The 18,531-nt window shown below is 43.8% G+C and overlaps 1 protein-coding gene across 1 annotated transcript in view; it reads right to left on the reverse strand.

Moving 5' to 3' along the window:
• Positions 1 to 956: 956 nt before the first annotated feature.
• The window catches only part of LOC147727361 (maestro heat-like repeat-containing protein family member 1), a 192,077-nt gene continuing 174,502 nt past the window's right edge, over positions 957 to 18,531 (reverse strand). Inside the window, 5 exon segments of the mRNA XM_086963613.1 lie at positions 957 to 1,001; positions 2,632 to 2,703; positions 4,257 to 4,340; positions 15,871 to 15,969; positions 16,949 to 17,068. Coding sequence (XP_086819739.1) covers positions 957 to 1,001; positions 2,632 to 2,703; positions 4,257 to 4,340; positions 15,871 to 15,969; positions 16,949 to 17,068 — 420 coding nt within the window.

Here is an 18,531-nt window from a genome sequence, read left to right on the forward strand (position 1 = left end):
CACAAGAAGTAAAACAGCGTGAACAGCACCACAAGCAGCGCAAGAGGAGCAAGCTTCTTTCTGCCAATTGAAAACATGTTTAACTTGAGTGGCAGCTTCCTCAATGCATGTGGCCGGTTTTTCAACATGAGCAGTAACGATCTGCTGTGACCACCAATGTTGAGGATTCTTGCCAGGAGATAGTCCAGCCTTGATGAGCCGGGAGAGAAGAAATACTCCACTCCATGCCACTTTGCAGAGTTTTTCGGATCTCCATGCTCTGTGCGGGGCGCAGAGTGGGAAATACTCTGCAAACTCTGGAAGTGCAGCAGAGTTTACTGCCCAGCTAATAAACAGAATTCTTTTCTTCATGTTGCTTCTCTTGCACATGTCTGAGCCAAGCAAATTCATGGACAAAGACCAGTGTGTCCCTGTGTTTCAAATTTGTGAATGTGGTTTAAGAAACATGTTCCATCCAAATCTTAAATTCTGCATAAAAAAATCTTGCTTTGTGTTGCAATATGCCCCACACCTACTTAGTTTTAAAACTCTATCTTGAAGGATTATGGCAGTCATGTAGCCAAGAATATATGATAGCTCTCATTAAAGGCAAGAGTATTGATTTTTTTTATTTAATTTATGTTCCAAGGGCACCTTAAAATGCATAACAAACAAAAAATGTTCAATGTTTACCTTCAGTTAAGTGTGGGTAAGAACATTCACTTTACACATATTTTTTTGTGTTGAAAATTTGTATTGAGTTTTATAATATAATGCAAGTTAATATTAAGGCATCAATAAGTGGTTAATAAATACAATACTAATAAAAGATATCGATGGAGGTATAACATTTGCTGTTGAATAAAACAAATAAATATGGAATACATAAATAGGTATATAATAAATGATTATTTATTTAAATAAATATGTAAAGAAAGGAACTGGTGAGGGATCCTCCATAAATGTTGTCAGTGATATCAGTCACAGAGGTCAAAATCGAAAGATGGCATTTAGGCTGGAACCTGAAAGTTGAAAGGTATAAGGTCAGATTGGTCAAGTAGGCAATTGCCCATCCTCTAGCAAGCAACGTGGAGGCACCATGAGCTCATAAAGTATCTTTTGCCTTGTTTTAACTGTTGGCTTGCAAAGAATTTGAATAACTTTAAGCAAGATAAAGGGGGAGTTAGCTGGGAAGAGATTATGCCTCTTTAAACACTACAAGAGGTAAGACAGTTCATAAAAATGTGATTCCATACAATATTGTACTCCAGTAGCGGCCTCATCTCTTCTCCAGTGTCACAACCTCTCCCACGCAGGAGCTACTCCACAGAATTCTAGTACTCTTTGAAGTCTCTAAACAGCCAGTAGGTGTTTTGTACTCATACAGATTATTTATAACAATGTGACCGCAACCTGATAAACACCAGTCTTGGACTCTAGGGGGTAGATAATGTTACTTACACATCGGGCCCCCCTTGTATCTGAACTAGATTTGCAGAATTATTTTGCTCTTCTGTGGCAATCCCAAAGCATCCATATAGGGATGACAGCCAAGCTCTTGGGGGCTCTATTCTCACATGATGCACGTAATGAATTCATATAAACAAAGTCTTTCTCTTTAAAAAGGTTTTGCACCCAATCTTAATCAACATAAAAGTGTTTCTTTAATGATGAGGACTGCTTTGAATGACCCTACCCCAGAAACGCTCCTTCTACAGCACCATTGGGATGTGAGCCTCAGTCTCTCCATGTCGTATGCTGATTAAAATTTTTCCCAATACTCTTGAAAACCTATGTATTTACTTCTTTTTCTACACACCCAACTGTAATGTAATTTAAAATATTAATCAAATGTCTTCCATCAGAAGTGGTTCTGGAATTCTAAGACTATGAAGGGCCGATTGTATTCTTGAATATCTAGGACAAGTATATTGTGGCACAGTAAAACAGTGGACAAAATATAGAGGGACAAAATATCAAATGGTAAATGCACAGAGGGATGAATACATTTGCCATTCTTAACGCCACATAAATGAAGATATATGTGTATGTTTTTTTTGGTACACAGATGTGGAATTAGGTACAGAAAATCTATACAAATACCTTTTGACATTTTGTCTCTCGATTTTTTTGTCAAAGATATTAATGCCTCACAATATTCATGTTCAGAGACACATTTGGAAGTCCAAATTATGGAACACAGTGAAAATGATGCAACATAATGTAGTGCATTCTGTGATAATACTATTTTGCTGTTTCATCACACATTAATGCTGTTCTCACAAGATGTTCTGCCTCTCTAGTACCAATATAACACTTGGGTGAAACAATCAGGTGAGTAGTTAACGTATGCCACGGCGCAGCACCATGTGTTATTTTTAATCCATCTAAACCAGCCAAACATTTATTTGTGGAAAACTGTAAAGTGTGTATCATAGGATGGATTATTTGGCAAGTAAAGCAAACCCATAATTGGATGGAAGAAGCCCCTGGATACCCTCATGGGTGACAAGCAATGCTTTACAAATCCACCTTACATTTACATTACATTCCAGAGACCCCATTGATTAGTCCCGGTTAGTTGTGTGATTCTTTCAATTAGATAGTACTCACACTCTCTCACATTGACAGAAAAAAGCATCAAAATCTTACCTCGCCCTCTGTAGATAGTATGAACTCGCACAACCTGAGAGTGCTGTTCATCATTTTGATCATGTTCTCAAGCTGATAGATAGAGAGAATGGAAACAAGAAGGCTATTTAGACTTGTAAAACTGTTGATATATTTTTCTCTAAAATGGCAAAACCGGTTTATCATAGGTAATACGATAGGATAGTATTTATAAAGCGCACTTATACCAGCTGGTGTCAAGGCGCTAAGTGAACAGGGAGAAGTGACAGCACCAACAACCAGCTAGGAGGCAAATAACCAGGGGCCAGATGTACGACCGGGGCATTTAGCGACTTGCAAATCACGCTCAATTGCGAGTTGCAATTTGTGAGTCACTAAATGCCATGTACAACAGTGTCAGAGACACTGTTTGAGATTCCTAATGGAGTTGCACAATACATGCCTCATCAGTATTCATGAGGCACTCACAGTTTGCGACCCCAGTAGGAATGGCTGGCCTTCACAGGTATGGCGACTTGCTCGGCTCAACAGACCTCCATGTCTGGGACTGCTTTTCAATAAAGCAGTTTTTTTCAAATGCAGCCCGTTTTACTTAAAGGAAAACTGGATTTGTTTACAAATTACGTTTTTTGTTTTCCCCTGCATTTGCAAAGTGGAAGGAGTCCCCTGGGGACACCTTCTCAATTGAGAGTGCATTATCACCCTCTTGAAGGGGGCGGTAAATTGTGAGTGTTTTGTGACTGCAATTGCAGTCGCAAAACATCCTTACATAGGGTAGCAAGTCGCAATTAGAAAGGAACACCCTCGGAATGCCCCATCCTAATTGTGAGTTGCAAATCCTATTTAGCGAATTGCAAATAAATTGTTACTTGCTAAATAGGGTTTGTACATGGCCCTATTAGTTTTTGCATGTGCAAACGTGTCACTAACCTGTTTGCGCATGCAAAAATGGGTCATGCATCTGCTCCCAGGTCTTCAAGAGGTTCCTAAAGACCAGAAGGGAGTCTACCTTGGATATGAGAAGGGGCAAAGATTTCCAGAGTTTTAGGACTGCCACAGAAACGGAGCGGCCACCCCACTTGCACCTGCAAAATCTGGGAGTGACCAATTTTTTAAGAGAAGATTTTTTTATTCTTTGCTCAAAGCCAATGCCAGCCACATCCTTTGCCTAGTTTAGAAGTTAGGCAAAATTTGATCCTAGAGTGAAATGGAATTTTTGAGCCCATAAGTTCTTGCTTGTCCACAAGTAGGATCAACCCCGTGTATTTTGTTCTCATCTCTCACAGAAGAGGTTAGTCTAGTAGTCAGGACGATTGTTTTAATTAATCCCTGTTACCATCAGGAGATAGATTCCACCTCCGTCTGTTTACTCTGTGCACTAAAACCATCTTTGAAATTAAGAAATCAGTTCTAGCTTTCTAAGGGTACCAGTGGATGAGAGACGGATTGAGTTGCTACACCATTCACTCCTTGCTAGTATCGTAAATAATTCCTTTGTTTGTGAGAATGGAGTGCATTTTCCACAGGCAGTTATTCCTGTGATATCTTGCAGATTTACTTTGATTTGTGAAGATGGAATGGAAGAAACAGAGTCCGAGAGAGGAGGCACATAAACATGATGTTATGGTATTTTAAAGAAGACTCACATGTTTCTCAGCTGCTAAGGTGGGGATGTTGAAGGCATCCCTGTGTTCCGGTGGTGTTACTACTTCAAGTAGTTTATATGGATACTGAAAATATAATAAAAAAGATCAGCATTACCAAGACCATTGTCAACAAATGTGGACTGTCATGAGTTTGCAGAGATGGAAGTAACGAAACGCTGCACACCTCCAGCAACTAAAAATGGAGAAAATAAATTGTACAAGTAACTACATACTATGCTTCCTTCCTATTTTGGCATTTCACATCCATAGCACCTTGTGTTCATCACCTTTTAAAGTAGAAGATATGTGTGAGTGAAATATTTCTATTTGTGAGTAATAGATCAAAGATGCAGAAACAGTGAATAATGGTGAGCTGGCAGTGTAAAAGTGTACTGCTACCAGAAGTGCTCACTCTCCTCTTTACTCAAGAAATCTTGTATGACTCCTAAACAATAGATTTTCTACCTTATTGATGAATACCATCCTGGCTTCAAAGGGCTCACCTACCATTGACATATCACTCTCCTCCACTACATTGTAAAGAGCGTCAGGAAAGAAATTACTGGGGGGAGTGGCCAAGCACCCTAGGATTGTGGCCACATTTTAAGCAAGCTGATGTCAGCTCTGACAATCGTGCTGAATCCGACCCGTAGGCGAACTTTTTTCGGTCGCAAGCACCTGAACAATGGCCCTTATATTCACCCCCTTTGGCCCACCCAAGCCCATCCAGGGAGCCCGGGATGAGAGAGATAATTTTGGTGATCGACAACATGGGTGTGCGTATGACCTGCCGAGAGACGGCCTGCCGGTGGCAAACTCCACATGGAGCTGTGAACCCACCGTGGCAAACCCCCCTTTGCATCGATTCCTGGGATGAGCGAGGGAGAGAAGACAGCTGATTAGCTGGGGTCTGGGACAAAGCTGTTTTCACTTCCAAGCGGTAGCCCGTAATAGCGGAACGGGTACCTTAGAGTGGAGGAGATGGGCTGGGCGCTACAAGTAGAAATTGAATGAAAAAATGAAATGAAAAATTGCACTTATATAGCGCCTAACTACCCGGAGGCCTCGCAGTGCTTTTGACTGAATTACTGTGGCGAGCTCAGGGTGAATCAACACGCTTTTGCGAACAGATGGGTTTTCAGAGCCTTTCTGAAGGTCATCCGGTTATTGTTCTCTCGAAGGGATAGAGGGAGAGAATTCCAAAGCTTGGCAGCGGTGTGGGAAAAGGAGCGACCGCCCCATCGGGCTTTGTTAATTTTAGTTGTGTTTGCTAGATGCAGTGAGCTAGAGCGAAGGGCTCTAGACGGGGCATAAGGCACAACTAAAGGAAACAGGATAGCAGGGCCTGTGCGGTGGAAGGATTTGTGCAGAATGCACATGGCCTTAAACTGTGCTCTGGCAGCTACTGGGAGCCAGTGAAGTTCTTTTAAAGCTTTCTTGGCTGACTGCCAGCGGGGAATGTTGTACAGTAGTCGAGCAGCACAGTTTTGCGTGACTTGAAGCCTGTTGGTCACTGCTGCCGGGGCTCCTATGTATAGGGCATTTCCATAATCCAGGCAGGAGAGTATCAGGGCCTGAACCATGACCCTCCTCGCCTAGAATGGAAGCAAAGGGAGCACTTTGCGAAGCATTTTCATTAGCCCAACACATGTAGAGGCTGTTTTAGTGGCTTGGACCGAAAAGTCAAGTGCTTTATCAAGCCAGATTCCCAGGCTCTTTATCTGGGGTTTGGGAGGGGGAGGAGGACCGAGACATGTGGGCCAGATGGATGCTAGGGCGGTCGGAGAGGGGTTGCCCAGCAGCATAATCTCCGTCTTCTCCCCGTTAAGTTTAAGACAGGAGAACTGCATCCACTTAGCAACAGCCTCTAGACAGGGACCTAAGGTGTTAGATGACCCCTCAGAGTGGTCCAAAGAGACCACCAATTGGGTGTCGTCGGCGTAGGTGACAATACGCACACCAAAGGGATGGACTATCTTTTCTAGAGGTCGCATATAGGCATTAAAAAGGGTGGGGCTTAGGGAGGAGCCCTGGGGAACCCCACAACTGAGTGGATGCTTGGGGGAGACTGCCTCGCCTTCAAACACCTGGAAGAATCGCTCATCCATGAAGGAGGTAGCCAGGACTGCAACTGCATCCTGGAAGAGCCGACTATGGGGCAACCTTTTCTCTGATGCAAAAATCCATGAGGCGGTCTCTACGCTTTTCCCCTTCAGCTTACCCAAGCCAGGGACAAGAGAAACGCATTAGGCAAACAACGCCCTGCCGTGAGACTGGCATGACGCTAACGGACACAACCTGGAGCTGCAATCCCACAGCAGCGATCCACGTTTACCTCAGCATTCACTCTTGGGGCACAGCAAGTCAGAGAAGACAGTCACATGGAGAAGAGAGGTAGGGACCCCCTTTCACCTTTAGGCAGCCACATGGGCTTGTGACAGCCCAGTCAAATTAGCGGACAAGGGTAGATGAGAGAGACTGAGCAGCATGAGAATCCAGGACTACGATTGCAGCCTGGGTGGGTGGAAACCCACACATGACGTCTTGCCCCAAAGGTAGGAGATGGGCACACAGCTTCCCCCTCAGGAGGTGACCCCCCAAGAGCCCAGAGATCCTGGGAGACTACTACAGAAAGCACTGGGCTTGGACGGTAAAACAAGGACAGCAATACTCCACCTCACTGTGGTGTCTCAAGAGGATAGAGGGCGTGGTCACTGTCCTGGACCCTCAAGACATGACATCACAGAGACAAGCATAGGCAGATGTTCCCTGTATCAGGTGTAGGGGGTGACCCTCCTCTGCCCTTATGGCTGGTGGGCCTGCCAGAGGGCATATAAAACCATCACCCAGAGAAATTCCTCCTGGAATACTTCAGACCCTGGATCCTGGATTGTGAGTTTTCCCCCTACTTTATTCTGGAAAGGGCACACAGGGTGGTTGCCCTAAGGCCTCCGCCGGGGGGGACCCACTAGAGCTATTGTCATCAGGGTACTGAACTTTGTGAACTGATAATATATCCTGTGGCAGGTACGCCAACATCTAGACATCCATTGCACCAACTCCAGGGTTATGCTCTTCCCCGATTACACAAGTAAAGTGCAGCTCCTTTGTAAATCTTTCTTAGAGATTAAGTAGAAAGTCAGATCTGTGGACATTCAATATATGCTGATATAACCTGCCAAATTGAAATTAATGTCTCAGTGGAGAACCATTTTCTTTGAGAGCCCGGAAGAAGCCTGGGACTGAGCAGTGGAGAGGAAATAACTGCCCATATAAACAAAGGAGCCAATGACATCTCGGGAGACTGTAGGGGGTCAACCATCCCACCCTAAGAAGAAGTGTAGAAGACTGATAGGAGGGCAACTCTCGTCACAACTAGAGGACAGACGTAGGGCATCCTCCTCAGACAGGAGAATTGTGGTACCCTTCCTTCCTTTCCTCCATGTATAGCTACAAATGTTGTCTCATTCACTTATGGAGAAGAGACACATTGCCTCCAGATAGAGGGGCTTGCGTGGAGCGAAGCTACACAAAACTATGGTGATTACTTTCTGCCAACTTCATCCCTCCCACCCCTCACACTCCACCGCTGTTACCTGTGCCAGCCGCGCCTGAAGTTGGGTACTATAGGGCTGATTTCGGTTCCAACACTATGTCTCACGCAAGACACATTACACGGCCACGGACCCTAGTCAAACGGGCTCAACGACTCGCCAAGACCTCTGACAACAAAACCATCCACTAAAAGCTGTTGTCTTGCAGTGTCAGTGGGTTGCTGGATAAAATAAAATGCAAAACAATTCTCAATAGGTCCACAAGCTGACCCTGGTGGTTCTATTGTTGCAAGAGACATATTTGCTTGGGAGTAGGGGTTCCTTTTTGGGACAGCATGGCTTTAACTGCGTATATCATGCAGGGTTTACTAGGTGCTCAACAAGAGTTACCTTTCCCCTGATGGTCACGCATGCTATCTGAGGCACCATGGATAGATATGTAGTGGTTACTCAATTCCTGAATGGCATCCTATGGATGGTAGTGTCTGTGTATGTTTCACCGAACCTGCAGGCGACCACGATGAAAGATCTAATGACAGTTATCACCACAGTCTCGGAGTGGAACCTTATCGTAGCGGGCCACTTCAATAATGTCATGCACCTACAACTTGATGTAAAAAGAGAGGCTCAACCCTTGTGCCATGGGTGGAGTCCCTGATGCTTTGCAATCCATGGAAAGCAAAGAACTAATCAGTATGCATTATTTTCACTGCTGGACTCCGAATTGACAGAATGGTACCAAAAACAGCGAGAATATGGGAACATTGCTACACAGGTATGCAACCAACTCTGGCAGACAGGTTTGTCCGAGAGACACGGGGCCCGACGGTGAGGTGACCCACGATGCTGAGGCAATTGGCAATGTCTGCACACATTACTATGAGAAACTTTACCAATCAAACACGTCGGGCAAGTGGAGCAACAACATCTCATAGCTGCGGACCTGATCATGCTGCAGGACTTGGATGTACCTCCGTCGAAGGAGTTATTATTGTCAGCCTTGCAGGAGATGCATTCTGGGAAGGTGCCCGGTTCAAGTGTATTACCTATGCAATTCTTAGAAAAGTTTGCACCAACACTACTCTCTCACTTCTTTACAATGGTCGAAGCGGCAGGTACAGCTATGATACTTCCCTATGATATCTAGGGGATCTCAGTTGTAGTTCTCCCCAAACCATGTAGGCCACCTACAGACTGTGCATTTTACAGCCTGATTCCCCTAAGTAATATTTAAGCCAAAATAGTTGCAAAGGCCGTAGCACCAGGGTACTGAAACAGGTGAGATTCCTAGTGATGCAACTGAATTTAGAGAAGGCCTTCAACTCAGTTGAATGACCTTTCCTCCACACCATCCTTGAAAAGATTCATTTTGGCCCTAAAGTCCTTCATTCTGTAAAGATGTTATACACAGTGCCATGTGATAGGGTTAGAGTGAACACTATTTACTCACAACAGTTCCAGCTAGGCAGAGGCCACTGGCAGGGCCACCTGCTGTCTACTCTCCTATTCTCTCTTGTGATTGAAACACTGGCCAAATAGATCGGGGGATGCGCAGGTGTGGGGCTTGAGGTGGGGTGTAGAATTAGGGGACTGCATCTCTTTGTATATGGTATGATGGCCTCCTTTATATTCAGCACCTAAACCAACTGATCCTACAGCTGATGTGCATTCTAGAAATCTACAAAATAGAAACAGGCCTGAGGGTGAACTGGGGGAAATCAGTCATAATCCCTGTGGTGGCCATTCCTCCAGAGTTACATCCAGGTGATCTGGAGCATTTAAATATTTGGTGTTTTACCTGTCAGCCTGAGGGTGGTCTTCCCCAATCTTTTTGCCTCCTCATTTGGCTGAATCTTTTGTTGGTCCTAAGACTCTGAGCGCTTTACCACTCTGAATCAGTGCTAAAGAGCATGTGCTTCTTCCTTAAACATGTGTATAATTGGTGTATACTTAATTGACCTGTTTATTTAACTTGTAAGTCCCTTGTAAGGTGGTATATCATATACCCAGGGCCTGGAAATGTAATGCTACTAGTGGGCTGCAGCTCTGATCGTGCCACCAACAGAAGAAGCCTTTAAAACCTCTCTCAGGCCTGCAACTGCAGTGCCTGTGTTTGCAGTTTAATGCCACTTTGATTTGGCATTTAGAACTACTTACTAAGCCTTAAACTCCCCCTTTATTACTTATAAGTCACCCCTAAGGTAGGCCCTATGTGGCCCTAAGGGCACAGCGTATGTAAGTAAAATGTAGGACATGTACTTTTCTGTTTTGCGTGTTCTGGTAGTGACAAACAGCATATTTCACTTTTCACTACAATGAGGCTTTTTCGTGTTTCGTATGTTTGGAATGGTAGTGATAAATCCTACTTACTGGTGAAGTTGAATTTAACATTGCTATTTTAGAAATGCCACTATAAGAAAGTATGCAAAAGAAAGAATTACTGGACAGAATGCTGGACAATGCAAACATACACCCCCGGTCACAAGGATCTGGGTTTAATCCATCGTTCTTTTGCTTACCACACCACCCCAGTTTGGACCCAGCCATATGCAAATCAGTCTTGACCCTGTTCCTTATGGGAGCAGTTCAGCCTGAACTGCCAAGCCAGGTTCAAGACTGATTTGCATATAGCTGGGTCTGAACTGAAGTGGCGAAGTGAGCTAAAGAATGATGATGCATTCAAGCCAATCTGTGACAGGGGTTGAGTGTCTGAAAAGGGTCAGCGCTCCGTACATCATTTCCATGTGTTTGCTTTGTTCACTATAAGAAAGTAGACATTTATCTGCACATACTGCGTTGTGTGCCTGACAGCCCATCCCCAATAATTGGAGTAAGTGACAGCTACACTTTTTGCATTCCCTCTTGACAGCCACAACCCAGAAAAGATAGGTGTGTCTGAGTAGCCATCAACATACATTTGCATTCTGATGGCTTTACCTGGGCAGAGTGCAACAGAGGGTCTAACACTTTACTTGAATAGGCAGTGGCCTGTCCCCACACAAAGGACTGATTATCCCCTATAGATAGCCTGGGGGACAGGGCTGGGCTGAAAGAGGAAGCTGTGCACTTCAGAGAACTGATTTGAATTCACCAACCAGCATTAAAGGAACTTTTGGCTATAAGTACTGGCTCTCTGACCAACCCGCCCCACTCAAAATCAGGCACTTCTGGATCTTGAACTGAATCTATGTCAGAAGGACTGCTGTTCTGCTTAAATGACTTATCTTTGGCTTGCAGGCTTGGAAGGCCTACTTTTCTCTGGTGTTTCTCTGCTGTCTGCTTTTTTCTGACTGTGCTGAAGGAGAGCTGGGCTCTGCCTTTCCTCCAAGTGATCTCCAAGGGCTTGTTGGCTGGCCTCCTATTGCTTTAGACTGAGGGACATCAAAGTCTCTATCCCTGCTCCAGTGCCTGAACTCACTGGAAATGGCCCAGACACTTGCAGCATGGAATTTGGCGAATTTTATGTCTGTGTTTAACAGAACTGGCGCTTTAACGAGTTGCAGGAGTAAAATGGACACAGCGCATCAGAACTAGAGCTTTGCCCTCAGAGATAGATACATTAGACTGCGTATCGCCTCGGCGGCAGCTTGGTAAGATCGATGCATCCCCTCAACTGTGTCGCAGAATCCGATGAGGCACATCACTCGACACATCTACCACCCGTTTTCAGAACTGAAGTATTGCCTTCACTACGTGGAGCAGATCAACACATCTCACTGTTTGAGACCAGGAAAAGTACTTTTTTCACTTCGTCCTGCGTGGGTCCTGTAGCTGGCCTGCGCTTCTACGCGATTGGCCTGAACTTTGACCCGATACAGCGCAACCTAAAATAACCTTTTTAGAGCTGCTTGCTTCTAGGTGCTTTAATGCATTTATTCATTTAAAAATGTTATATATCTCAGCTTCTATACCTTGGATTATTGTCATTTTAGGCTTGTTTTGGTTATAATATAATTGTCTATTTTTTTCTAAACCTGTCTAGAGTCTTGTTGTGGTGTATTCATTGTGTTACTGTGCATGTGTGTATGTGTTGCACACATACTTTGCACATTGCCTCTTTGGATACCCCTGACTGTTCTGTGCCAAGCTGAGCACAGGTTATCTTTTAGTGTGTATCTTGCTTATCCTGACCAGGATTATGGCTTCTGCTTGGACAGGGTGCGTACCTTTGCCAACCAGAAAGCCAATTTCAAACAGTGGGGCATGCGCATATCAAGAGACCCAGAGGAACGCTGGGGCAGGAATATAACCCCTTTGACATGCAAAATTAAGATACATATGGCAAGATGGAACTCTCTCCCCCTGATCATGATGGGGTCTATAGCCCTCTTCAAAATTGTGGCCTGGTCACAGCTATTGTATGTTTTGCAACACTACCCCCACAAAATCCCTAGCCTTTGGTTTACAACCCTACAGGCCAACCTCAATAGCTACAAGTAGCGAGGATTGTCGCTGTGAATCTACCATAAGAACTGCATACAATCCCCTTATGATGGTGGACTAGGGGCAGTAGACATCAGACTGTATTACTTAACTGGGCTCCCCAGCTGGTTGTGGTTATTGATTGGATCTTTGGTGCACAGGGACCCACTACGAGACGCACATGGACTTTACCAGGCAAGCACCAGGGTTTTGGCTGTATGGGGAGGCACTCCTACCCACTCTCCCTGGCCATTCCAGCCATTCCAGTAATTAGCTGGAAAGAGGCATTGCAATGGATATGAAAGTGGAGGGTGCCCACTAGGAAGAAGCCATTGTGGAAGGGTACATGGCTATGGAAAACAGTAGGGCTCAAGTGCACTTTGGTCCACCGCCCTCAGCAACCCTCTGACACCCATGGACCAAGCTAGCAACCTCAGCATTACACTCAACTCCTCCCTCACCCTAAACCGACAGATCAACGCCATATCCTGCGCATCCTCCACAGGACCTTCAAATGGACCTCCCTGAATCCAGAAAGAGCATCGCCCACACACTCATAACCAGAAGACTGGACTACGGGAATGCCCTCTATGCCGGAATCAACAAATGTGTACTCCTCAAACTCCAGACAATCTAGAACACTGCAGCCAGACTGTCCTAGGCATCCCACATCAAGATCACATTACCCAGCACCCACAAGAGCTCCACTGGCTCCCCGTTGAAAAGAGAGTGACCTTCAAGCTCCTCACTCACGCCTACAAATCTCTCCATAACACCGAACCCCAATACCTTAAAAAAAGATTCTCCTTCTACGCACCCAAGAGAAGCCTCCTCTCCACCGACCTTGGCCAAAATCCTACGCATCCACAGAACAGGAGGGAGAGCCTTCTACGCACCCAAGAAATCCCACACATCCACAGAGCGGGAGGGAAAGCCTTCTCCTGCATTGCAGCCAAGACGTGGAACAATCTCCCCCTCAGCATCAGACGAACTCCCACACTGCAAGCATTCAGGAAGAGCCTCAAGACCTGGCACTTCAGATGAGACGAAGCTGCTTTACCCCCCCCCCCCCTCCAACCCTATCAGTGCCTTGAGACCCTCAAGGGTGAGTAGGGCGCTTCACAAATCCCTGATTGATTGATTGATTAAAAGACTTAAGTAAATTGGCTACTGCTCTTGGGAGGATTCAACACAGGATGAGGCATGGAGAGTTCATGCAATGAATGAATGGAGTTTTAAAACTGAACAGTAACAATTTTAGCAGCAAATAGGAACCCTAAGGGCAGGTTGAAGCCCATACAGTAGATACAGCAGTGTTGGGTCGAGACAGCGCATGCGTGCAGTCTAGAGCCGAGACCTAAAAAGCAACCACTATTGTAAGTTAAGAGCTTTGCCAGAAATTGCATCTTTGAATTGTCTGAAAAAGTAAAATCATCCATCTAGTGCTGACTTCATGCAGCTTCTGGGTAGTGCTAAACTTCAAACTAACACCCACACTTTGGATATTCATCCATCACACTTAATGACAATTGTAAAATTAGCCAGCTAGTTTTTTTTCATTAAAAGGCTGGCAGCTCATAGGTTTCCTGCCTTAACAAACAGTGGGACATATTAGCAAGAACCTCGTTAAAATGATCGCTGTTTTAGCGGCAGGAAACTGCCGCTAAAACAGCGATAATGGGCTTGATAATATGCATTATAGAATTCCAATAGAAGCCAAGGTTAGATGTCCAGGACATCTAACCTGGGCTTTGTTTGGAATTCTATAATGCATATTAGCAAGCCCATTATCGCCGTTTTAGCAGCAGTTTCCTGCTGCTGAAACAGCGATAATGATAACGAGGTTCTTGCTAATATGCCCCAATGTTTTGTCATTGCCTTTGGCACATTTGTTGGAGTGCATCTTCCACTTGTCCAGGTACGTAATGTACTGTGAAAGAAGTGAGGGATGTGTAATGGATGTTGGTTATGATTAAGTTTAAACACAACTTTTTTTCTGTGCTAGACTGCTGGGGAGACAGAGGTAAGATAGACCATTCACTCAAAGGCTGAATTATGGAGTCAAATACCTTTTCAGTAGCACTAGCTCCTGCACTTGTCTGCTCAAAAGATACTTGTCCCCTGCCACGGGTATCTCGGTTAAGATTTTGAAATTAAATAATAAATTAACAGAAATACAAAAAGAAAAGTGAGAAACAGATATTTCAAATTTAAATGCCTTATAAGAAATTGATGTTAGAGGATCTGACTCCTGCTGTAAGGTACACGAACCACAAATCCTATGCCTAACGATAACGCTATCCTCATCAATTGCCCATTACTCTTATGCAATGTAACCCAAACACAAAACCCCTAACACTAGCAGCATAATTTACACCTACATTCCATAAACCTAAACCTAGTTCAATCTTGCAAAGTATCCTTAACCTTAAGAAAATCATTTACCCATACCCTGTATCAAACCCATACTTCATTTCTATCCATAAAGGTATCCCTAAGACTAACATTAAACAACAACTGTTCCATAATTGGCACAATATACACAACCTGGAGTCTATCACTACACCTAACTTTAATGTGTCCCATTACTCCTACTGTAACTCTTATTCACACACACACACTCTGGTATTAACACTACAGTCAACACTAAGGGGAGCACAAATTCTACCATGATACAGAGGAGCAAACTTATCTGGGTCATGATGCAGTGTCTGGCCATACCCTTTTCCCTGCCAGACTGTTTTAAATGACCTCCTCTACAATTGATCACATGTTCCTAATGTTCCTTTTTGTAAATTTTGCATTCCAGCCCATTTATTACACTTCATCCGGCCTGAGCTGGAAAGAACGACTCAAGATGGAGAGTAATGCCCCAGCTGGAGAGTACGGCCCCAGCCGGAGAGTAAGGCCTGGGTGTGGAGAGTTTGGCACAGGGGCGGAGATTCCGGCCCGACTGCAAATGTATAGATACGACTCATAAATGACCTCTTTGAATACCAAAAGTCGTAAATGACTTCTGTTAATACCAAAAGTCGTAAAGTTAGACTTTTGTCTCAGATTGCCTTTGATATTCGGCCCCAGGATGTCCTGAATGTAGCACAATACATCAGGGCCAGTGAAGGTTGCCTCCTGGCTTAGGCCAGTCACTATTTCAACTGGAGTTATAAACAGAGCCCCTCCCCTTTCCTCAATGTAACTGTATTGTGTATCCTGTGGATACAGATCCCAGCCTTTAGCCAGGCCTGGTGTTTGATCCTGAGTACTCCGCCACCTCGGAGTGCAGGGACCGGTCTTAGACCCGGTCTTGTATTGATTCCTAAATGCGAGTCGCCTTGGAGGGCAACCTTTCCCTCTGTGCTCTATCACTTCTGAAGTCATGAGTAATGCAAAGGAGGAAGTAAAGGTTTAATGTTCTTATTGTTTGTAGTGAATTTAAGACATTGTTGCATTTTGTATCATAAGCCCCTTCAAAATAAATGTTTACATTTCTTTTGTTTTTGGTATTGTAGACACCTACGCCTTTTGCTTTTCTTTCAAGTAAACTGTTATCTAATTGCAAATTACACTTTTATAAATGTGAATCGCCACTGCTGAGGAAAGTTGGAAATATGAGACAAAAAGAGCTGCATGGTTCTTACCAGGTCAATAGCAAAAAGATAGCCTTTGTACTCTTCAATCACCCGACGGCTTTCGAATGGATGAGTCTTGGCACATGTTTCAAATCCAATTATTATATCCTGCAAAGAGTGAAAGACAACTCACAGCATTAGGGAAACAATAACCAAACACAGGCATTTAGGAATAGAGATTCCATATTAGAAAGAAAGGATAATGATACGGTTCTTGATTGGACCTTCAGTGTTTACAACTGGCAATCACAAATGGTTCTCCTCTAGTAAAGCAAATATATTCAGTTTCCAGAAAGCATGATTTAAGGATACCCCCTACACAACTATGCTGGAGTGTCCTTACCATGCTACTGAAGAAACATCTATGGACAATAAGATGAGAGTTCAGTCACTATTTGTGTTGTGTAACTTGGTTCTTTCTGGTTTTCACCTAAAGAAACTGCAAGGACTTTTTAGTACACAAGCATTTGGGAAGAAGGAGTGCAATTTCTTTAGAAGGAATGCTTATCCTCTCTTCCTCAAGGGTACTGTGCAGGGATTACACCAGATTCTGCTCTGTCCTTCATTCCTTGAGAAATCGCCCCCCTCTGACAACAGGTAGAAACAGACAGCTCAGTTATATATTTGGGCCTATCTGAAAGCTTCACAAAGCTTTAGATCTTCATCCCATTTATCTGCTACATTGATTAAGCTTGATTTATATAATTAATTCACTTGTGTCTATCAAGACGGATCACCTAAAGAGGCAAAAATAAACCCAGATGAAATGCAGCAGTAGTAACCTGAACAAAGGCGCTACACTTCTAGTTTCAGCTAGCTTAGTCTTCATCCACTCTGCGGAGGGTTTCCACTCTGATATGATTTGGCTATCCATGGGGTAGATATCACACTTTTGAGTGACAGGATGTGCTGAGTGAGGAAGGTGTCTACTGTCATCATTAATTTACCATCAAGCTCCTTTAATGAAGTTACAATCCAGAACAATGAAACCCAGATGCTCTTCAGTCCCGTAAGAGTCCATGTGTTTGTTCTAGTCATACAGGGTCAAATTTTACCTAAGGGGAATATAAATTCACTTGATACTTACTGCATGGTGAGGAGTTGCAATAAACTTAGTAGAATTGAACATCTTTCGAAGGTAACGTAAGATCAGCGCAGTATCATCGCATGCGGCGAGGCACTTCCCGAGGCACCGGAAAATAAAACCCTAATATGGGAGTGAATTAAAGACAGCCTGAGTTAAGAATGAAAAGAAACTCCTGCCCACTCTATGAGAGTAATACTTATAGAGGAGTATTCATCTTTGATTCACTCTACACATGTCTTTAACTCACACTATGAAACAGCTCTTAATGAGTTTAGCGAAATGTTTGTTATGTTATGTCATGTTATATCTTCTGGACATTGTAGAGATTTGAATATGGCCATGAATATGACTCAAAACAATGAAGAGGGAGGACTGGGACCAGTAAAGGTCCAGTACCTAGGCTCCGAAACTGCTAATCCAAAAAGCAGTGAAAGTACTGTTCCTTTCAGAAAGCAAAGAAGAAAGAAAGGCTGACAAAGAAGGGAGAATCCCTTTGATTATATCTTGGTGCCATCACACATCCATGAAGATGTACTGTATCATCATAGGACGTGCTCCTCATAGGGCTGGTGCTGCAGTGCCCCACGAAGGGTCGCTTTAGCAAAGACCTTTTTAGTTTTGCTATCTGATGACAGGTGCCAGTGTGATGGCATTTAAATGTGTGGATTGGAGTGAATGGGTATAGTGAAATGAAGGGAGACTAAAACTGTCTAAGAGATACCACACAGGACTTTAGTGTGATGGTTCCATCGGCAAGATTAAAAAACGTAATTTGGTAGGGGCTACTACAGGGACGTGATGTATCCAAGTAGCCTAAATCTGTAAGTGTGGTCAGGTCAACATGTTTCGCGCATGATGGCCCAAAAAGGATCCAAAGTGCTTCTTCAGAAACTAAAAAGCGGGGATAACCCTACCCCAAACCTAAGACGTAATTTGCAGTGTAGGTATTGCCCTAGAAGAAAACTTCTTGTTCAAATTTTTTTTAATTGATTATCCACCCTAGAAACTAAATGAGAAAATAAAGAAGACACACTGTAAACAAATTTGTTTCATGTATGGCAAGTAACTCATGTAGTCCTGTTAAACTTTTCAGAAGGGAGCAATGGTGTATTTTCTGCCTCTCCATGAACAGCAAAGGTCTGAATTATGAAATCCCTCGGTGCAAGGTGTAATTCCCAGGTCAGGCTCCTGCTAAATCAGATACTCCCTTACAATGGATTTATTGACATTCGGTCATACAGGGGATCTGATCTACCATTTCACCATTGAGACCATGTAACATACCTGCTTTAGAGTCTCATATACCACAAAAGCAGAGCTTATGATAAGCCTTTTGCGACTTGCCATGGGTATCTTCTTCATTACTACAAATGTTTCTGTTGAAACAATGAGGTGGTACCCTCCATAAGAAAACATTTAACTGTGTTAGTCTACTGTTTTAGCCGCTTTACTAATATAATTGATGACTTTGGGCCAGTCCACATTTAACCGCACCACACACTACAGGATGACCACCACTGAAGGATGATACTTCTGCTACACCAGCACATGAGGGTCTCACTCCTATGACTTCCAGCACACCC

The sequence above is a fragment of the Lissotriton vulgaris genome, chromosome 3_1, assembly GCF_964263255.1.
Source record: "Lissotriton vulgaris chromosome 3_1, aLisVul1.2, whole genome shotgun sequence".
Classification (NCBI taxonomy): domain Eukaryota; kingdom Metazoa; phylum Chordata; class Amphibia; order Caudata; family Salamandridae; genus Lissotriton; species Lissotriton vulgaris.